The sequence below is a fragment of the Bombyx mandarina genome, chromosome 05, assembly GCF_030267445.1.
Source record: "Bombyx mandarina strain Sakado chromosome 05, ASM3026744v2".
NCBI lineage: Eukaryota > Metazoa > Arthropoda > Insecta > Lepidoptera > Bombycidae > Bombyx > Bombyx mandarina.
The window spans coordinates 9,741,502-9,765,318 of NC_143212.1; the positions used below are offsets into that span (position 1 = coordinate 9,741,502).

The 23,817-nt window shown below is 35.8% G+C and overlaps 1 protein-coding gene across 3 annotated transcripts in view; it reads right to left on the minus strand.

Moving 5' to 3' along the window:
- The window catches only part of LOC114242584 (semaphorin-1A), a 106,809-nt gene that overhangs the window by 5,896 nt on the left and 77,096 nt on the right, over positions 1-23,817 (minus strand). For 2 of the 3 annotated variants that reach the window (XM_089727685.1, XM_089727686.1), the window contains 3 exons: positions 3,827-3,976; positions 2,394-2,490; positions 2,088-2,139 (listed from right to left, as the gene is read on the minus strand). In XM_089727685.1, the coding sequence (XP_089583811.1) occupies positions 2,088-2,139; positions 2,394-2,490; positions 3,827-3,917 (240 nt within the window). In that variant the 5' untranslated portion in view covers positions 3,918-3,976. Of the gene's footprint in view, positions 1-2,087; positions 2,140-2,393; positions 2,491-3,826; positions 3,984-23,817 lie in introns of those variants that run through there. The other variant, XM_028173796.2, reaches the window with a different exon arrangement.

The window sequence follows — 23,817 nt, forward strand, 5'->3', positions numbered from 1 at the left end:
AAAAATTTTCAATACGAAAAAGGTAAAGTATTCATAAGCCGCATCATAGTTTTAATAATGTAGGTAAGTTGAATAAAATAAATAAAGTTTTTTGTGTATGTATCGTAATGTATTTGGCGGAGAGCCAAACATCCCCTCGTACTGGTGTCTGTCCATAACGTATTTTTATTTCATGCGCACATTGTGATGCCATTAATCGTAGCCTCGAATGAATTTTGTATTCGAGCTCTCACAAAACGAATTGGAGTCCAAAGTCGAGAGAAACAAAACAAAATTAGAGAATAATTGTTTGTCTGTTTTACTTACTGCTATATCTACCGTCAAAATATCGAATAAATAAAATAAAAGCTTGACGCATTATGATAGCAATAACGAATTTGACCCGAATTATGTTTAGTTAATTAGTACTTGAAAAAAAATCTTCTGTTAGATGTTTGAATCCTGCATATCCTGGTTCTATTCATGGATAAAATTGGCGTGGTGCCCGTAATCTACATTATTGTTGCTACATACGGCTCGGTAAGATTACAACAGAACAATTCTAAAATTGAATGTTCATCATAACTGATTCCTCTCCTATACAAAACCTAAGACGATTCGAGAAAATGTTTTCCCTAGTGAAATGGGTCGGTATTAAGAGAACCAGTCGGTTCATTAGAGATTAAATATGACGTTTCTGTCAGATTGGTTAATGTCTATTCCAAATACTCATACTTCGCCCACATCATATACGAAATATGGTAAATTGATTTAGTTAGTTGATAATATTTGTTTTATTTTATAATTTAGGCATTGTTTGTAGTGATTGATTAAAAAAAATGAAACAAACTTATACGATCTGCTGTTCTATAATCGTGTGAACACTTGAATCCATGTTGAATATGAATAAACTAGATGGCAGTTTTAATCACTACATGCGTAACTGTCTGGCGTAAATTTACCAGTATTCAGTTGTAATTTTTACCTAACTATCGTGTCATTGTAAACAGTGGTATTTTTCTCCACAAAATTTATTTCTCATCTCAATATTAAAATGTTTACTCATGTAAAACACATATTGTTTACTGTAGCAGTGAATAGTATGTAGTGATGGTGTTGGTTAATAAAATTAATAATAATTACTTTTCGATCATTAATTGATACTTAGGGATGATCTAGTGGTCTCTATAATAATATGAGAGACAAATGTAAACCTTAACTGTGGAATGTCGAATTCGAAACAATAAGAAAAAGTAATTGTTATAATAATTTGTAAATTACCTATACATATTTCTACGATTGATTTTGCTGAAGTTCAGTTTATAAAAAGTCTGACCATAACGTATTATAGTTACCATACCACGTAATCACTGTATTTGACGGATGGAGTTACTTAGAGGTTTAAAGGATTTGTTCTGGTGTTATTCATGGACTTTGGCAGCCTAATAATGCACCTACCGTAAATTACAAAATCAATTTAAAATCTTACAGCTAATTTTAACGTGTCAGTGTTACACTCGGTATATACTTGTATAAAATGTAGTTGTCGATCAATATAAACCTTGTTATTCCTTAATTCGATTCAAAATGAGATAAACTAAAATATCTATGTTACATAGAAAGCCACAGTGAAAACAAGTTTACGCATCGTTAGCATAAATACTAGTAACCATATCGTAAAGCGTAATTAAAAATGGCCACGTACAACGAACTTTAATCGCACAGACGATAATGATATTTGCAGATCCAGAGTGTCTTGTGACATGGCTCAAGTTACTGCAGCCATGTTGACCTCTTTAGTTGTGTTGTGGTAATTTTTTGGGATCATTAAACCGAAACTAGTTTTAAGATAAAAAATAAAATAAAATAAACATCACGAGTGAAATTAATTTTTCAATAATAATCTTTATACTGTTAAACTAACAAAGTGAAAATAGTAACATTAATTCATACAGTTGACGCAAAATCTATCAGTTTCAAGACACCGATAAAGAAAGAATATGCTTTTTATATGTAAGCCACTTTCAAAAATTTGCCGCCCTTGGCATCAATCTGCCACTTATCATAGTTGAAAGATTTGAAGATGAGTATCATATGAAATTAATTACCTGATCAACGTTTTCTGACAGATCGTAGAGACTGAGATTGTAGACAGTATTCCTGTAAAAGTAAATTAACATAAATATTGCTAAATTTTAAGCGAATGTTCAAGGTGATGAATGTTGAAATTTATGCTCGTGTCTCTTCGAATTTGACACTTGGAAAGTAAAATAATTTAATAACAAAAGTAGTGTTTAAATCTACTCGTAATAGGTGTATTTCAGAAGTTTATGTTGTATCAAACCGAATCTTGTCTATATTTTTTCATTCAAACAATAAATCTACAAATGAAAGTATGTATTCAATAATTTTACCTGCCGCCAACTATAATAGAGAAGTCGTCTCTGTCTAAAATTCGGAAATGATCCGGTGCCGTTGCATTACCCACGAACTGTTCTGAATTTTCATCGCCTGAAAAAATTTCGGGCGTAAGTCATCGATTACATTATAATTAGACGTATATATAAAAAAAATGCTTTGACAGTGATAAAAATCAAAGCTTAAATTCTAAAGCAAACAGTTTCTGGAGTTTTGCGAGACGTTAACATCACGAAATGAATGTGAGTTTATTAGACCGAAATAGTTTTTAATTTTGGATTTAACCAACGTAGAACACACGCACAACCGTCGTATATTTCGTTTTTTTAATAGCTTTAATGGGTTAGCGGCGCACGGCCTACTTGGTGTAAAATTATTATCTGAGAATGGTTTCATTGTATATGTATATAGCCATATTATAACGACGTTTAAGCTACGTTAAGGCAAGACTGAATTCTTCACTGCTTTATTGCTACGACTGTCTTTAAACTAGTCTTACTGGTGGTAGGACCTCTTGTGAGTCCGCGCGGGTAGGTACCACCGCTCTGCCTATTTCTGCCGTGAAGCAGTAATGCGTTTCGGTCTGAAGGGTGGGGCAGCCGTTGTAACTAAACTGAGATTTTAGAACTTATATCTCAAGGTGGGTGGCGCATTTACGTTTTAGATGTCTATGGGCTCCAGTAACCACTTAACACCAGGTGGGCTGTGAGCTCGTCCACCCATCTAAGCAATAAAAAAAAAACACGATTACTTTAGAGAAATAAGCAGGATTGTGGAACCCACCATTTCGGGCTTCATGTATAAAAGTTGCTTATTTAAATTTTTGACTAAATCTTAAATGGAGACTTATTATTGGTTTTAATTGTGTCAAGGCGATTCGCGTAAAAAAACGTGTTTTGTCTTTTTGTAAAGAGTAAACCAATAACATTTCCATTGTAATGTGATTAAATAACAATGAGCGATTGTGATTTCGCAACAATCAGTTGAGAGTTTCTCATGTCTCACGTCTTTATGAGACTTTAGTCTGACACCTGCAGTACCTACCTTTTTGAGTAAGTATAATACACCTATATTTTAGCTATTTTAGAAAAATTAATACTGACCACAGAAAGAAATAATATTTCAACAGCAGGATGATTCGACAGATTTGGAATATTGGTCATGCGAACGACCCTACACTATATTGAATGAAATGAAATTTGTGAGCCTTTAAACCACCCTAGAACAGAATCTTGTCGAATGCTTGCAAGGAAAGGGGAGTTTGGGCATTATTACCAACGGTTATGTATTCCTAGTCAACCAACACGTAACCTTTCTCTTTCACATCTATTAGTTATTTTCTGAACATCGTCCTTCTGTACTCCATTAAAAAACTAACATAAAATTAGCTATTTATTAGGGACTAGGTAGAATTTCAAATATTTTTTACCGTATTTCACGTGGATTCGTGCGTTTGAGTCGGGCATCCACGCCTGTGCAGTGGACGCTAACAATACTAGGACCGCGCGAGCGACGGCCATTTTGGATTAACACCCAAGCCTCTCTATGCACGCCATGCTCCTGCACTGCTGTCTGTGCTCTGTAAGAAAAATATAAAAATTGTATATGGTATCACGCATTTCTTATAAATACGAGTAGAATATTGTTTTACTGTACATAGGTATTGGATTGAAATGCATTATAAAACTAATTTATTCGTTTTTACACTTAAATAATATTCGTTTAAAATTATTCTTTGAATTTATTTTCATTGTTCAGGCGTAAATATGACTGAATTGTTACCGTTTTTTGATAAACTTATGTTCATTGATACTTTTCTATGAACCATAATGTTATAATAATCTTTCTTGGACAGAATTGACTTATGTTAATTCTTATATTTCGTAACGCGCTTGTTTATTGCGATCTAGTTAATTATAGAATATGTATTTAATATTCAGTTCGTATCTATTGCTGTCATATTTGAGATTGCTTATAGTATGTATAGTTTCTCAGTACACCATGTTACAAGTATCAAGCACCATATTTAGATTGACTAAATTTGATAAACTGCTAAGTATGGATATCTGTTTATGCCTTATTATTCTTCATTATTAGTTAATAGTGCAATTAATGTTTACCAATTACAGTAGTTTAAGTTTAGTTTAGTTTTAGTTATTTAGTAGCACAATTGATTTTAATAATGAGGAATATCTATCTATATCAAATTAATAATCTAAAATATGATATATAGTTGATAAAATCACTTGTACTATGTACGTATGCACTTAAGAATAATAATATTTTAATGATGCATGTATATATTGTGAGCGCACGATCATCTCAAGTTATCAAGACCCGTTCTGGTTCTCGGTCACACGAGATGATCGTTTGACGCACGCAGCGTGCATCCGCAGACGCACTCGTTACTCAAGATTCGCTGTCTATTTTTTTGCACTTTTTTAACTATTATGTAGAGATCGTGAGAAGCAAAAGTCGATGTGAATCGTGATCATCGCACTGCCCGTTTTGTTACGATATTTCTTATTTCTTGTATTTAGCGGTACCTACTAGGTTTTTTTTTTGTCATTTGGTGTAATACATTTTGACGACGTTGAATATAATGCTATTAAATTTTTAGGACATTAAAATTTTAAAATCAATCAATCAATGGTAATGGTTGTGGAAACAATGAAAACACCCCAAGTTGTGTCTAGTAAATTTTGCGCCAGATGTTGCTGTTCATTGTGACACTTGAAAGGGATATCAAAATACAATATAATGATCGTACAATGTCATGCACTTTCACAGATGCACTTTTAAGTAGAAACAATCAAGGGGTTGTTGGATTGACAATTAACCTTTTTGTTTCTCAACAATGTACTTTTTTAGACAACAAAATGAAATATCAAAAACAATAGTAATATAACGTAGTTAGTTCAATTACATTTAAATAGTTACCAGTACCAGTTAATCAATTACCAATAAGTACCATTAAGTATACCAGTACCAATAAATGTACCAGTTAATCAAGAGACTCGAGTGATCTTATTTACATATTCAAAGCACACTGCGTTACAACGGTAGGTACATTAAATGTCGATTCACAAAGAGCGCTCATCAAGGTGCATTCACTTGTTCATTACAAAGTTTCAGATAAATGTTTAATAAACGTGCATATTTTTATTTCAGTAGCTATTCTGGTCGTCATTCTCTAATTGATTTCGATTATAATATTGAATTTTATTAAAGCCGAATTATGTTTAGTACTTGACAAATCTTCTGTTACATGTTTGAATCCTGCATATTCTGGTTCTATTCATGGATAAAAGTGGCGTGATGCCCGTAATCTACGTTATTGTTACTTACTACATACGGCTTGGTAAGATTACAACAGAACAATTCTAAAATTGAATGTTCATCATAACTGATTCCTCTCTAATACAAAATCTAAGACGATTCGAGAAAATGTTTTCCCTAGTGAAATGGGTCGGTATTACGAGTAAGAGAATCAGTGGATTCATTAGAGATTAAATACTAGCTTCGCCCCACGGTGTCACCTGCGGTACGACAATAGCCGCGGGTGAAGCCGCGGGGCGAAGCTAGTCTAAAAAAAGTAGCCTAAGTTACTCCTCATATCATCAGCTACCTATCAGTGAAAGTCCCGTCAAAATCGGTCCAGCCGTTCCAGAGCTTAACCGGAACAAACAGAGAGACAGACAAAAAATGTAAAAAAAATTCTTTTGGTTTATGTACTGTATACATATTCACATGCATGTCGTAAAAAGCGGCTATTTCTTATATTTATGTATAGATAAGTCCGAAACTAAATACTCAGACGCGGTTGGCTGATATATGAGACCTTGGATGCTATTGAAGATGAAGTCTTACTATCTCACATTAAAAAGGAAGCTGCGGTTAAGAGTTTTTTTTTATAGTACAACAGTAGGTACACACCATACGGGTAAATGACCACAGTAAAAAAATACTGAGAATATACAGTTATGAAAACAGTTGATGATAAACAAAAGTTTTCCGCTATACTCTCGATGTAAGTATAGAATTTATTGCTGCATTTGACTTTGTCACGATTCCCTGCAGGAATGTAGGTACGTCTTCAAATGATACGTGATAAGGATAGAAGGATAAGTCAGAACGTGGCAGGACTACCAAACGGAAATCTTACCATTTCAATATATAATCATTTCAAGTTAATAATGTTATTAAGATGTTATTACTTTACTCAAACCGGTTGAATGTTACGATAGCAGGTACGTTATGTAACAATTTTAGTGAAGTAACTGATTTTTTAGTGATTTTTATATAATGTGTAAGTATATGTAGTTTAATTGAGCAAAACGTGATACGTGTTTAACGAGGACTATGATCAGTTCAACTGTTAAAGCACAATTATTTAAAAGTAATAAGTTTTTATTTTATTTATTGCTTAAATGGGTGGACGAGCTCACATCCCACCTGGTGTTAAGTGTTTACTGGAGCCCATAGACATCCACAACGTAAATGCGCCACCCACCTGGAGATATAAGTTCTAAGGTCTCAAGTATAGTTACAACGGCTGCCCCACCCTTCAAACCGAAACGCATTACTGCTTCACGGCAGAAATAGGCAGGGTGAACCCAGTATGAGCATAAAATATGTGTCAATCGTTTATAAGTTTGAAGCACATGTGAAATTAAATTACAACGTCACGTCTTTGGTCATATTTTAATCCACGCGTTGGCAATTTGATTTTTATGTCTTCTTAACGCGACTTCACGATAAGTAGGCCGTAAGCTCGTCTTCTGCTAATCGTTAGCATGTATTGGATTATGAAATTGTGAGTACCTGAATTACCTACCTGGTATCAGTTTTATCGTCTTCGCACTTGAGTAAACTTGTAGATGCCTTGTAAGTAGGTGAATAATATTAAACTACATTTTCTATAATGAGTTTGCTCACCGTGGCTCCGTGTTAGTATTACAAAATGTAAATAATTCCGTTCGATGACCTGTTTTAGTTTAACTATTTTCAATTCGAATATTGTATAAAATATGATATAAAATAATGAGTACCGATAGTATTATGAGGGAATTATTGCAAGATATGGACAGTCTAATTTTATAAGCATTGGGAGGCAATTCATTGGAACAACCAACACTCTGGGGTGCGGACTCGCAGTCTTTCGTAATCCCAACTAAAAGCTCGAATTACTAAAATTTTAAATAAAAGCTTGCTCATAATATCTTATGGAGTTTCTATTATGAATTCTGAAATAAAAACCTATAGTAATAATAAGATTCCTCGAAAATTGCACACGCTTAAAGTCGTAACTATACTAAGACTTCGGTTTCGTCGTTTACCTAAAATGGGTACATAATTATTGAATATTCATACGACATCAATATGTGGTTAAGCGTATTGTGATAGTAAAATGTCATAATTGCTATCGGTTACAGTTATTTGTTTAGGTATTATTTTTCGATCGCATATTTCAATGTAAGTTTTATTTAGCATCCATAAATTGAAAACAGTACATAATTAAATATTGACTTTGGTGAATTTAAATAGAAATTAATATGTGATTGTTCCGTTTTCTGTTCCGCTTTCGCCTTATGAATTTTGATATATTGTATTACAAAAATAATATAATAGGTCATTACATTGCATTATAATGAAATATTACTGTGGTTTTTTGTTATTCTCACGATTTAACCACGTGACCTATCAAGTTCAAAACGTAACTGGGGAAGCATTCGGGTAAACCTACATGTGTCATCCTTTTTATTATTTTCGATCTATTTAGTTGAACAGGATATTGGGTTATTGTATTCATTGAAGTTATGTTATTCAAAATTTTAGAAAGAATACAATGAACCCCCCTTGGAATGAATGACTTAGAAACCGTTTAAATCTGGCGGTGGGGGTAATTGTTTTACGACACACTGCTCTAAGATGCGGGCGGTGCGACAGAGATGGCTAGATATTATCACTCACTCTTCCGTGCAGCCATTTTAAACATTAATTGCTACATGATTTACAACTAATTTCTATGCTGTGTTTTTAATAAAAGTATCTTTTAATGCAAAATAATGATCAAAATCAAACACAGGAGACATTTCCATAATTTTTTAGTGTACGTTTTGTAAACTATCGATGTGGTGAACATTTTAATCAACTTCCTTTGTATATTTAGTTTTAAAATATTTCTTTTTATTAATATGTGTTATTTGAATATGTTTTTTGCCTTCTGCCAATCCATACAATGTACAAGTACGTCTAACATTTGTGACCGGGACACGCAGTTTATTTTAAGATTATTTTTAACGAAATAAATTTTATGCTAATTTAAAAATTCTTCATGTCTCACTATATGGATGATTTTTGAGTAAGATCGAATCGCAAAAATCGAATCAGTTCGGTAAATAGACTGTGTCGAAGTCGGTTCCATAGTCTTCGAAACTTTGAAATATACCTATTAGCACATATTTGTGCAGTCACTAACCTGTTTTTCAGTACAGTTTTATATATTATACATGAGTCGTCTATTATCAAAGGTGGCAATCTGTGCATTTGGATAAAAACATGTTATTGATATGTCAATACAGATTGATTTGAATATAATCGTCTCCTTCAAAGAATACGGTTCAAAACCTGCATTAAATAAAGGTTAATACTTAACCTGTTATTTATCTAAGATATCGTTCAGAAGAGTTTTGTGACTGCCAATGGAATACAAAGTCAATAATTCGTTTTTCTGATTTACCAATAATTGTCCAAAAGTCACATTGCCGGCTTTGATAATAGTCGACTCACATGTCGTATCCCTATGAATTGTAAATAAGACAGGACAAGGCTTACTTGTTTGTGATAGCTAAGTTTACGTGTCTGTTTAATCGCGTCTTATCTTGGTTGATTAAAAATAATTTATCTTGTTGATATGAATCATATTTATAGTGCCGTACATTAATTGTTGAGCGAGTTACACTTTTAGATAGTAAGGTAATAATAATCTTGGGCAGAGAAAGAGGGACATAATTTTTGGATGTGGACCGAATAAAGTGTAGTTATAACTCTCAACTGAACTTCAAAAGACTATTTGGGTTTTTTAAAAAAAAGATAATACATTCGTTTTTCGTTAATTAATTTAGAAGCAAGGTGATTGTACTTTGTACAGTACATGTTGACTTCAATGGTCAATGTTTTTTACGTAACGGCCTGATTATACGAGTTGTGACGTAGTATTAATGAAATTACAACTCTTCGAATACGACGAAGAGCTCGACGTGCAACTTAGCCCATAGACACAATCTACTGAGTTTCTCGCCGGATCTTCTCAGTCGGTCGCGATTCCAATTCGATGGTCGATTCAGCGAAACACTGCTCTTGCTGTAGGGTAGTGTTAGCAAATTCTCTCAGACTGAGCCCCGTGAGCTCAACTACCCATCCGCGCGTATTTGGAATACCCCTAAACTATCAAAGATTAGGTAAGAAAAAATCATAAGTTCAACTATGTAACATCGAAACTGACCGCGTCCAATTCATTCGGTTCGTCTGTTATAGTAATGACATGCTCTGTAAAGTTAGTCATAAATGTGATTCGTGACATTCACGACGGACACCCAATTACGCAGGATGTTGATAATTGTTCCATTCATTAGTGTTATGATATCAAAATGTAAAGCAATTGTATCTCCTCGACTATACGTTACAAATGAGTTATGCATTGCATTTACTTCTAATAAATGAATGGACCAGTTAATTAAATAATCAGGTTCAAACGGTGATCTGAAACCAAACTCCTAAGGGAACCAGAGAGCTATCATATTTATTTACATCTTAAAATAAATATGTATATATTAAACGCCCAGACATAAAGCAAACAAATCTGTCTATGTCATGAGTGTTTCCGAAGTTCGAATCGAACTCCCAACTCTTGGCAAAGTAGTGAAGTGTGGTAACTACTCTACACAGGGTCAGGCAATAGTTAATTGTACTAGATAAATTTAAGAGTGTAGCGGCAAGTGACAATGTAGCGATCTGTGATAAACGAAAATAATTGCTAAATATTGAACTATAGTAGATTTAAGAGTGTTGAGTACAAACAGAACGTGTTTTGATTAACCTAATATGTCTTGTAACAAATTAGCATGGTAAGACTCGTGAAAAGAAACAGTTAGACTAAGCATAATAAAGAGAACACAGTAGCTTGCTTTCGTTCGTACACATTTAGCACGAGCGGTTGTACTGGCGGCTCCAAACGCCCGTACGCTAGCCGTCATCGCCCGCTCCGCGTTTGCCTTGTGTAACAATAGACGGGGATCTCTCGCGGCTCCCCTACTTTTAATACACAAAAATAGATTGTAACGTAGCCCAGTAGATACGTACCTGAATTAATATCCTTAAGCAATCCAGTTTTTAGTCATCACAAAATTATATTCGAGAACATCATAACATATCACTAAACACATACATACTGCAAACACTGTGTGACACAGAAACAACCTCTTTACAGATCACAAAGGTCCAACCGGTTGCTAAATAGGAGAGTTTGTTAGAGTCGCGTCGCGGTGTTTCTGTTTACAGTGGCGTTGGCGAGGCAGTGGCAGTCGTAAAGCACAATCGCGCACAGTCGCGTGTAGCCTCGACACACTCGGAAGGAATACTGGCGCGGCGCCCCTCTATCTCTCCGCTCCGAACTTGCCCGACAGGCTCTACCTCTCCTCAACATGCGTGTGCGCCGATGCCACGTTTTCGTCTCGCTACAGCGTTACCAGTTCGTATAGGTACCTAATACTTTTTTTGTTTTCTGTTGATGTTGAATATACGAACCACAGAATAAAAACTTTGTATTATAGTGGCTTTGAAAGCTTAAGTAAGCCCTTATATTATAGTGTAGTCAATATTTGTGGCCGCATGTCTGGTATTTTCTTGCTTCAGTGTAAAGAATAATTGTGGTTATTGAGTGATTAAATGTTAATGACGATTAAACGATTACATGCTCTGTAGTTGCATTATTTCTTTGATTAACAAAAAAAATGCAATAAGCATTAAATTTCTCCAGAAATATTTTACTATGGCAACCGGCAGACAAGCTAACGGTCAACTTCATAGGATCTGTATAGCAGCAATATGCACCGTCGACTTAACGTACAATAATCGCTATAAAACTTCACCTGTGTTATCGTCTAATATTAATTATAAAATGATTAATAAAATTTTAGCAGCAGCAAAAGTGCCAGCCGGCACATGTGGCAGTCTCGGTTTATTTTCTTTATAATAGTTCCCCATTTTGCCCTCATCGAGGGCCAGGTAAGAACCAGAACGAATAAAAAAAACTTTTTAGTGAAGTGTGTTTTAAATTATTCCAAAATTTCAGTATTGCATTATTTATATTCTTGTGGTTACCTAATAGTTTATTTGTAATAATAAAAATATTTTTTAGCTACCTGATAAATCCGTACTTTAAATAAAAACAAACATATTATTAAGTATAGAAATTACTCTTAGAAATATGTTAACATGCAAATGTATAATTTACCTACAATAAAAAAAAAACAAGCACCTAGAGTTGATTCACAGGCTTCAATAAAATGACCGAAAAAGTCTAAATATGTATAACTTTGTCTAAATCTGCGTTGTCCGAATAAAGGCCCCCGGGTCGCATGTGACCTGCGTTTCAATATTTGTGCGGTCCGCAGAAAGTATAAATCGTGCCGCAATAAAAATAAATTTAAACTTAAAAACTACGGACATAAAGTTCTATTTAATAAAACATATAAAAAAATGTATGAAAATAGCCGCGGATTTTTATTCCTTGACGTCCGATTGTTATGACCCGCCAGTTCATGTCATAATTTTTTTGGACTCTTCTTCTTCTCGTTGCTCTAAACAGCCCACGTCTAAGGTATTGTAATGAAATTATGGTCGGAAAAAACCTAATTATTTTATGTACATACTTAAAATCGATTCATTTGCCGAGATTGAATTTCTAGGAAAATAATAGTAGTAGAGATAGTAGTCGTTACTTGTATATTGCTTTAGTTCAAAATAAAATAAAATTGAATATTGAAATCATAGGTATTACTTTAGTGTCAAAAATTTAATACTTTTAATATTTATAAAGGTTTTCCACTTATTTTGGTGTGAGTCTAAAATAATTTGTACTGTTGTAGGATTATTTTTCGGTTCGTGCCAGATGTTGTCTGGGACCTTACCTGCGAGAACGTTGTTACGGTCACAAGCTACCGTTTCACCAATTTTAAAAAGCAAAACTAAATTTTAAAAACATTTTAATATCTTTTGGCGTGGTATAAAATTATAAGAGTTCACTGGTGTATACTATTAATGTGTCCACATAATACTGAGCTTTCTCCTAAATAACGTATTACTAGAGATAAGTTAGAAGTATAAGATTACTGATAGGAAGAGCAGGTAGTGGAAACGGGTACGCCGCGGTGGGTTATCGCGAACATTTGTCACAAGCAGGCCTATTCATCGTATGATAAAATGCTCCCTAAGCAATCTAAATTTAACTTTGTATGAAACTTATATTTATGCATTGCAAATCTCACGAAATAAAATTAGACAGTGTACTTGATAAGTTAATATCTTGGAATTATTTGACTTGGCTGATATAACTTAGCGCCGAATTACGTTATCTGATAAGAGACGGTTTACGATCTCGTTGGAGCCTATTTGCATATCAGCAACCCGAGTGCGGAGTGTGCCACAAAGCCGGGACAATATATTTTGGCAAAAAACGACGTCGTTATCTCAAGCTATTGTACAAAACACCTAGTAAAGAGGTTCTTGTGCCGGCGGGGCGGCGTCGTTCCACAATATAAATAGCCTTACAAAAATACACTCCCTTATACTAATGTATTGTGTCAATTAGATATTAAGTGCGAAAAGTCCTTAATCCGATGACCTCTGACATTCCTCCTTAAGACTGATTTACTATGTTCTTTAATTTTAAAGATAGAGAAAGGAAACTTAAGATCTTCTACTCTTCTATATCGTTCCCTCACTACTGAGGATCGCGACCACATGCGATGTACTTCCAATGCGCCCGATCATGGGTGGCATGCACTGCATGGTACAGACTACCAGCGAGTGCTTCTCTTGCTAGATCTGACCATCTGGCTGGTGTTCTGCCCACGGCGCGCTTGCCTTCTATTCGACCCGTAATTATGAGCTTCTCTAATTCATGTCTGGGAGACCGCATGATGTGTCCGAAGAAGCTCATAACACGTTCCCGGCAGATGGAAGAGAGCCTTTTTCGGATGTCTAGCTGCCTTAGAATGGACTCGTTTGTTCGCATGGCAGTCCACGGTATTCGCAGCATCCTCCGCCACACCCACATTTCAAAGGCATCGATCTTTTTGATATCCCGGCTTTTTATGCACCATGTCTCCGCCCCGTAGAGGAATATGGGAAAGATCAGTGCCCGCACCAAGCGCACTTTGGTTTTACATCGGATGCTACGATTTTTCCATATCTTCCTGAGATTGGCCATCGCACTTTTAGCCGTTCCGGATCTTTGGCGTATCTCCCCATGCAGCCACCCTCGGATGTTATTTGCGACCCAAGATATATGAATTCTGCTACTTTCTCGTAGCCACTGAGTGCATCAGAACGTGGAAGAAGTTGCGCTCTATCTATTATCATTATTTTGGTCTTGGAGTGGTTGATTTTAAGACCGAGTTTGGCACTTTCTTCTTCCACACGGCTCAGCAGAATTGCCATTTCCTCCTCATCTGATGCAAGCATGGTAGTGTCGTCAGCGTATCTCAGGTTTGTGAGTGTTTCACCGCCCACGGAAATACCGCCATTCCAGCCTTCAAGTGCTCTTCTCATTATATATTCGCCGTAGATATTAAATAATTTGGGTGACAGAATGCAGCCCTGACGCACTCCACGTTCTGTATGGAAGGGTTTAGATCTTCGATTATCCAGTTTCACGAAGCAAGAACCATCAAGGTACAGATTCCGTATCAGTAGTGTGAGATGAGAAGGAACGCCCATATCAATTAACACATCAAACATGCTACTCCACCGAACATAGTCAAAAGCCTTCGCATAATCTATAAAGCATAGCACCAGAGGCTTGTTAAACTCGCGAAATTTCTCAATGAGCACTCGGACGTTCAAAATTTGCTCGCGAGTTCCTTTTCCAGCTACAAAACCAGTCTGTTCTCTCGGTATCTGGTGGTCTATGAAAGCTGATAGTCTGCTGTTTATTATGCGAAGGAGTATTTTACTCGCGTGGGACATGAGCGACAGAGTTCGGTAGTTCTCACACTTCGCTGTGGAGCCCTTCTTATGAAGTGGTACTATTGCAGATTTTGTCCAATCACTGGGCCATTGGCCTGTTTTCCAGATCTTGGTACATATCTGATGGATAATGTTATCCCTTCTGAACCGAGACTTTGAAGCATCGCTGCCGACACGCCATCCGGACCAACCACCTTGTGCTTAAGTTTTTGTATTGCATATTCAACCTCAGAAAGTAGTATAGGAGGCTCTTCCAGGTGGTCATCCCATCTTTTGACGGTGCATAAATTATCTTCATCGCGATATAGGTCACAACAGTAGTTTCTCCACCTCTCCAGAACATGTTCCATTTCTGTCAAGGTGTTACCTCTACTATCTTCGATAATCCATTTCTTCGGCTTGAAGACACCTGTTAGCAGCTTCACTTTCAGGAAAAGGTCCTTAGTCTGCACTTTATCAGCATGTCCCTCAATTTCTTCACATATGTTATTGATGTGCTCATCTCTGTCTCTCCGAGTAGACCTTTGAATCTCTGCATGCAATCGATTGTAGCGCTCCCTTTGACTATTGTTTACAATGCCTTGTTCTTTTAGTCTTTTCCTTTCCTCTATCAACATCCATGACTCCTTGCTAATCCATTCTTCATGTTTAGGAACTGCTTTGTGTAGATCTCTGCTTTGTTCAGCCGTATCCAGTACAACCTTTTTCAGATTGTTCCAGTTCGCTTCACTTGAACCACATGGATCCCAAAGCATTGATCGTATATTTATGTCTACAGTTTTATGAAAATGGTCCAGCGCTGGCTTATTCAGTTCTATATTGATTGGAAATTTTGGCTTGATGATTTTTAAACGAAGTCTGAAGTCTGCCACCACCAACTGGTGGTCACTTCCGCAGTCGGCACCAGGAAGTGTTTTAGTATTCAATACGGAAGATCGCCACCTAGACTTGATGGTAATATAATCAATCTGGTTCCGATGTCCACATGGCGATATCCAAGTATATATCCTTCTCGGGTGTTGTTCAAACCAGGTGTTCATGATGACCAGCTGATTTTCCACGCAGAATTGAAGAAATTTTTCACCTCTGTCATTCCTCACACCAAGTCCAAAGTTTCCGACTGTTGCTCCGAGTAATACATCACCTCTAGTGGTACCAACCTTAGCGTTCCAATCGCCGTACACAACAGTCACCTCCTTAGATGGAATAGTACGCAACAAGTCGTCCAATTCAAAATAGAATTGGTCAGATATAATTTCTTCAGATTGGGAGGTTGGTGCATACACCTGGACAATGTTGATAGGTACGGGGCGCGCATCAAGTTTAACAGCAATAATACGATCACTTGGTGTTTTGTATCCTAACACGCTGCTTTCAAGTTTCTGTGGTAGAAGTATAGCAACTCCATTACCACTATGATTTTCCGATCCCGAAAAGTACAAGATGTTCCCGTTAGCAGTTTTTATATGACCGCTGCCTCTTCTATGAACTTCACTTAGCCCCAATATGTCGATTTTGCACCTTAACATCTCCCTCTCGATGACTTCTTGCTAACCCGGTTTCAACATTCCTCTCACATTCCAAGTTCCCATACGCAAATATTTTCTCAGTTGGGTTTTACTTTTACCAGTACCATCACCAGTTGCATAGTTTCCACTGCCTACCTGGTGGTCTACAGTACAGTGGCCGGTAACATACTTCCCACCATGTGACCCGGGATCACTATGGCGCCGGGGGTCAGTCGGATTGCATGACATAACACTCTCATTAAGTAATCTATTCATGTGGTTTTCTTGGGAAAATAGTGCAGTGGTTTCCCCTTGCCTTCTGCACCAGGCTTTTTAGGGGCTATTTGGGCTCCTAGGTTGCTGAAGCCTCATCTAATCGGTTTCCCGGTTAGGTACGTATGGTTATACCGCCATTGCTCGGTCGCCATTGCCTCGTCCGTTGTCTGGCAGGGAGCACCGCGGCGACCTTTGGGCCGCCGCCGCTAGCTATTCTGAAAGAACCACTAGCGCGAGCAGGTGAGGATGACAGTTGGGCCGGAAAAGATGTTATGCTCCGTTCTCCCCTTACTCCCCAAACTTAAGATACATTTAAAAAAATCTAAATTGATAAATTTCATACAATATTGTGAAAATGGTTAGCTGCGCTATTGGTATTAACACAAAATGTTCACGGAGAGCGCATCTCTCTCATCACCCTGCCAGATACCCTATTAATTAGACGAGGACAAGTACCTATAAACAGAATTCGAATATGAAATATCGATAAAAATATAGTGACTTCGATTGGGGTTCGAACCCGATATCCCTGGTACGGTAGCCAGGCTCACTAAATACTAGACCATCCAGCCATGTGATCAAATAGAATGTTATTCTTATGTTAAAAGTTGTATGTCAGAAATATTTGATATCAACAAGATTTCTTAAAGTACAGACTTTTGATGGAACACGCCGCACATATTAATACTTTTGACAATAGCTATAACATCGGTTGCGTGACCAAAGAATTAGAGCGGCATGGTAATGACTCTTACGAAAGGAATCATGATGGCATTTTATATCTTTCACGGAAGATTACGAACATACCTTTGAATGAATGGTTCAAGAATCGTAACTGAAGAATGCAGGTTTATTTTTATCATTCCAGTTATGGTTATTACAATCACACTTTTGGTATTTGTTGCAGACATGTACCTAGCAACGAATCTATTCTTCGTTGTAAATATATTTCAATGGTCGAGCGATAAACAATCCTTGGAAGTTTTGAAGTGAAATACCCTTTCTACGAATCTGTTGTTTGTATTAAATTATTACATTAATTATCTAAGCCTTTTGTTTTCTATATCTATATTTGGAAGTACGCGATTTATAAGAAAATTGAGTCTTAAATAATTCCACAGGTCTGTAACATTTCCATATTAAAGTATAAACATCAGTATTTAAGTCCACATGTAAAGAAAATCACATATTCTTCACTGTATATAATATGGATTGGCAACAAGATAACTGTTGAATAAAAGTCCGGTTATTATACCTAAATAAAAATTCAGTAATACGAATTTGCTTGTTTCGTATGAGAGCGGTAGACCTACCTGACTTCGATTTTTACATGTAACATTTGTATGTATGTATTTACTTAGAGTTTTAGTTTTAATAGCAGAACAATCGCTTTATTTCCTAAAGAAGATTTATTATGTTTATGTAAGTAAAATATGATCAAAAGTCAAAGTAGTATCACAAATACTTCAGATTTATTCCGCATTCACAAACTTTTTCTTAGTGTTCATAATAATAAAAAAACTGAATGATCCTCACATATCATAATCTAGACAATATGTAGGTAATACATTTTTGATAGTCTTGCTGGTACGTCTAATTTAAATAGAGGCGGCGGCGGGTACGGATAGCTGGACATCAGTTAAATAGCGAGGTATTGTGCTCGGTGCGCTAATGGGCGCGTAATTGGTACGAGGTCAACGGCGGTCACCAACCGACCGCAGTTTCACCTGGACTATGCTCTTTCATCCCGCGCAACTGAGAAATGCTCCCGGCACACGTCGTTTCCCGACCGTAAGATTTAATTATACATGTAATTGAATCAGATCTTGAGTTCAGTTTCATAGCGCTACGCTTGTTTACGAGACCTGAGATCACGCGTACCTGGATATCGACTGCTTTGGTACTTATACAGTTTATATAGATATGTTATTGACTGATGTACATATTTTTAACAAGCTTATATACATGAGATTTAACATTTACTAGGCTTAAACCATTATTGAGCTATGAGCACTCTTCTATTGCAAACGTTCTTAGGTTTGAGATAGGCACATACAGAAATATGCAATAAATAAATATGTTTATAGGTTTTTCTAAAAGAAATATGGCGTGCAGTGTGTTCTCGATTGTTCACAATTTCCTGCAATGTACTACTTACTACTCCGTTAAAGATCACTGTAACGCAGTTCACTAGTCAGCTACCGTAAAGTCGTTTTTAAAATAAAACCAAAACCAACAAATATGCTGTTACAAGAAAAATTATCGCATTCACTTTTGTATACAAGTAAAAGTCAAGGCTATGAACCAGAATGTCAACACAGACCTTGAGAAACTGAAAATAGATAGAGGCTTGTAGGGCAGGACAATGTATAAGGTAAAGTTAGGAGAGAACCGGCGTGTCGGCCGCCATGTCCTTGTTCTCCGACAGGAAGTCACTCATTGTGTATCCTCGGTGACCTGTGTCCACGACCGAACTACTCTGGGCGCCCTCAGTATTAAAGTACATATTATCTCGGTACAATGTCTGTTTCAACCATGATGTAATAATCAGTAAACATGTTTATGTTTTTCATTTGTAAATATCCAATCAAGATAGCTTTTTGCGTTCATAATTAATACTAATTTGTTACTACAAATACAAATTGCTTATTATAAAAATCGAGATAACAAAAAAGATGGTGTATGACTTTACATATACCATTAATAGGAATTGGAAAGACCAAGCACTGTAGTACAATTTATTTCTCCGACATTCCTTTCAAGGGCTCCTCTGAAGAACTAGAGAACAAAAAATTATAAATTTTAAAAATACTTACACTTTATTCATCATACTTTATAGCATACATATTTTTTAAAGAAGTAATTGGGTTATGGAATGGTATGTACCAAAAACAATTACAATAATGTTTAAAATTTTACACAGTTTTATAATTATAGCAAAATATGAAATTTGAGACTTTCATAAAAACGGCGCCGAATTAGGTATATTTTATTTTATTCTTTGATTCCCTTCCATCCCAACAAAATTCTTATAAATGTTTTATTTTCTTCAATATTTATTTCTGTTTCTCAGGACCTAACTGAGCGTTGTCCTACCGTTATCGTTCTAGGAAACTATTCATTTCTTAAAGATTCATAGCACTACATTTTCCTATAATATGATGTTCTTTTAAAACCGAGGTGTTTAAGTAGTATAGGTGTTATTGAAGGTGTTAATATATAGGTGTTATTGGTTATTATTGGTGTTAGTGTATAGTGTAATAGGTGTTATTTGCTGGATTTGGTTGCTTGTGGCTTTGGAAGTAGGAAGACGGCGTAATTACTTGGTGTGACGTCACGCTCGCCTGCTCGACTCCCACGCGAAACGCCGCCCTCTTAACGTGACAATTAAATCGCATTGACCTCCAACATCTGACTCTTAAAGTTTCTCCGACGAACTTGTCAATTAAAAATGTGAAGAGATAAGAGAGCGTATGTAATCCCTACGTATAAACCGACATTGCTAATAAACAGATGGCTTTAACGTACAAGAGAGCACGATTTAGACGAATTAAAAATTAATTATAGTCTACATAGTTTAGCGATTCATGATATTTTATGCTCTTATTTGCTCGGTAATGTCTCATGAATTTCTCTATACTAATTTAAAACAAAGTAACAATATAAAAATTACTTTTACGGTTTAATCTCGTGTTTTTTATTAATATTCAATAATATTATAGTATACATATATAACTAGTCAGGTCATAAGTATTGTCACACAGTAAAAACTTTTCTTTTAGAATGCTGGCCACAAAAAAGATTATTGAATTCGAATTTCGAATTGTTCATGAAAATAAAAATGTATACTTTTAGAAATTTTACTCATTGTAAAATATGGAGTGGACGCTTAAAGAAGACCGTGTTGCAGTTATTGCGTTGCATCGTTGCGGATACGCGCCAACTCCAATTTTTAACATACTGAAAATTTTGAATATAACCAAAAGATTCGTTTATCGTACCATCAAACGATACAATGAAGACTCTAGTGTAGATGACAGGTCAAGAAGTGGTCGCCCTCAGTCTGTTAGGACTCCAGCAGTGATAAAAGCTGTGAAGGCGCGAATTCAAAGAAATCCCAAACGTAAGCAGAAACTGTTGGCCCTTCAGATGGGGTTAAGCAGAACCACGGTGAAAAGGGTGTTAAATGAAGAATTAGGACTTCGGGCATATCGAAGAAAAACAGGACATCGTTTGAATGCTCGTCTAATGGACCTGAGACTGAAGAGATGCCGCGCTTTGTTGAAGCGGTACGCGGGAAAAAAATATCGGGAAATTCTTTTTTCGGATGAAAAAATTTTTACCGTAGAAGAGAGCTACAATAAACAAAATGATAAGGTGTACGCACACAGTAGTGAAGAAGCGAACAACCGTATTCCGCGTGTCCAACGAGGTCATTTTCCATCCTCGCTCATGGTATGGTTGGGAGTTTCTTATTGGGGCTTAACAGAGGTACATTTTTGTGAGAAAAGTGTAAAAACAAATGCAGTTGTGTATCAAAATACAGTCCTGACGAACCTTGTGGAACCTGTTTCTCATACCATGTTCAATAACAGGCACTGGGTATTCCAACAAGATTTGGCACCAGCTCATAGAGCGAAGAGCACACAAGACTGGCTGGCGGCGCGTGAAATCGACTTCATCCGGCACCAAGACTGGCCCTCCTCCAGTCCAGATTTGAATCCGTTAGATTAAAAGATATGGCAAAACTTGGAGGAAAAAGCGTGCTCAAAGCCTCAACCCAATTTGGAGTCACTCAAGACATCCTTGATTAAGGCAGCCGCCGATATTGACATGGACCTCGTTCGTGCTGCGATAGACGACTGGCCGCGCAGATTGAAGGCCTGTATTAAAAATCACGGAGGTCATTTTGAATAAACTTTAGTGTCATAAGAATCTATGTTTTGTTAAGTTCATTTTGGTATATGAATGGTTACATAATGAATAAACTTGTTTCAATTATTTTACATTAAACATGTGACAGAATTTATGACCTGACTAGGTATAATCGTAGAAAATTTTGAATATTTTACTTTTTCCTTGGTCACGGACGGTCAGTCGTAATTAAAAATAAAAATAGTTTTAATTATCTTTACGACTCATAAAAACCGAAGGCAATGCTAAATGAGCAATAGTCAAGTAAAATGAATATGACAGGATCTACTTAAACGATTCCTGAGATCATAAAATTTGTATGCATAATCGAATTTATAGTATGCAAATCCTTCTGGTTGAGCCCATGTTCGCGGTGAAACTGGAAATGGCTTTGAAGCATCAGTAATCGTTACTTCCCATAAAAGAGACTGGGACACAACACAGGAATGTTAGAATATAAAAAGAAGTAAAACTCAAATTGGGTCATAAAACAAATTAAAATCTACTTTTATCATTTATATATGTAGAAACCGTCCATATCGTACACTTATTCAACATGATAGCACTATCTGAACACAAATAAAACATATTATCATATATTTTTTGGGTAATTAAAATGGAATGAGCCAAAAAAATACGAATCTGTCAAATATTAAATAGATCATGTTCAAACTGTGATCTTTTACTTTTGTCTTTATCATGGGGCTTCTTGCTATTATTCACTATCAGCTAGGCAGCAAGAGTGCATCTACACAATTTCGGTACGGTACCTACTTCTATCAAATCTTAGCATAATTTGTTTTGGTAAAATGTTAACATTCACTATGCGACTACACATATTAATTGAATGAATTAAAAGCTCTCTCTCTAGTTTTATTTGGCTTTAATTATTATGTTGCTTTGCAGTTTCACTTCCGTTTCACTCGGAACTACAGCGTGAGGTCATTGTTAAGAAGGATGGATTACAAAAAAAATGTGATTAATTAATCTAAAGTACATACCGAGTGTGAGAATCTTAGACAAGTTTTCTTATTCAAATTTTTAGTCTCACGAACGCCAGAAACAAAGCAGATAGCTTAGCCGCTGATGTCCATTGCTGTAGAACGAAATTTCTCACAAGTGTGAATAATATTGTGTCGCTCATGGCGCTGTTGTGATTACGAGAAACAAAAACTTTACTTAGATTTTACAAGTCAAGTAATTTACTATGATCGCCTGTGTTCTTAACGCATGACAATAGGCCCAACTAAGAGATTCAATCGTTGAAATTCACACGATACGAAACATCAATGCGGGCTTTGAGGTTAAACAGAGCGATACCGCAGAACATTATTAGTTTTATTAAAAAAAAAGGTGTGTGTCTTGGGACACCGGATAGAAAAATATTAATTTAAAGTTCTATTCGAGGTATAAAGAAAATAATTATTCGGGAATAGATTTTCTATTTAGATTTATTTATTGATAAAAAAACTACTTTACAAAGCTATCAACTTTATTTTATTCACAATGATTTATAAAAAATATCTAATAATAATATACAAAGAAACAGCTATTTATATGAATAATAATATTAACCGTCATCACGTAGACTATACATTAGACACTGTATAGCCATCATACTAAGACTATACATAAATAATAAAAATCTTACGTTACGGACGTTTTTTCCCGGTTAGGGTACCCCTCCGCATCGTCCCATAAGGAACTTCGTTCCAGAACATTTAACTAAGTTCTCAGATTTTCCCTTAGCCGTATTTGAGTGCGCAATAACCAGAATTTTGTGTTGATACCTTAAATACATAGGTACTTGTAATAGAGACATATTGAGTATTGTAAATAGTTAACCTGGATCTCTTAGCGTCTATAATTCAATTAGTGTAGGTATTGTTGTCTTCAATAGAAATGAATATACTAAAAAAATGAATATACCATACTCTGGAAATATTAAGTAATAAAACTGCGTAATATGTTCTTGTAATTACTTTGAGGGTTTAATGTTGCGTTTATTATTTTCATTATATAGGTATAGGGTGTCAAATGGTATATCTATCCGAAAACTAAATGTTGTTCTATAAGAATAATCGATAAGACGAGAAAAAAATCCAAGCAAATACTTCCGAGTTATAGATTACTTGAAAATTATGAACAAACTATTCTTTTGACAGCTCTTGACTTGTATTTTTCTTAAGTTAGTTAAGGTACCGAAATATAAGTCATGGTAAAATGTAAGACTGGCCACCAGATTTTTTTTGCTTAGAAGGATGGACGAGCTCACGGCCCATATGGTGCTATATGACATCAAATTATTGTAAAAATCCCAACAGCTTCGGATTGCTTTCGGAAGTCTGAAGAAACGCTGTAAGCGCGATGGTGTGGCCGACTTAATAGAAGAATTCAAAACGGTCACATGATGTCAGTTGATTGAAAACACACAAATAAACACTTCGCCAGGCTCCTAGCCGCTCCAACT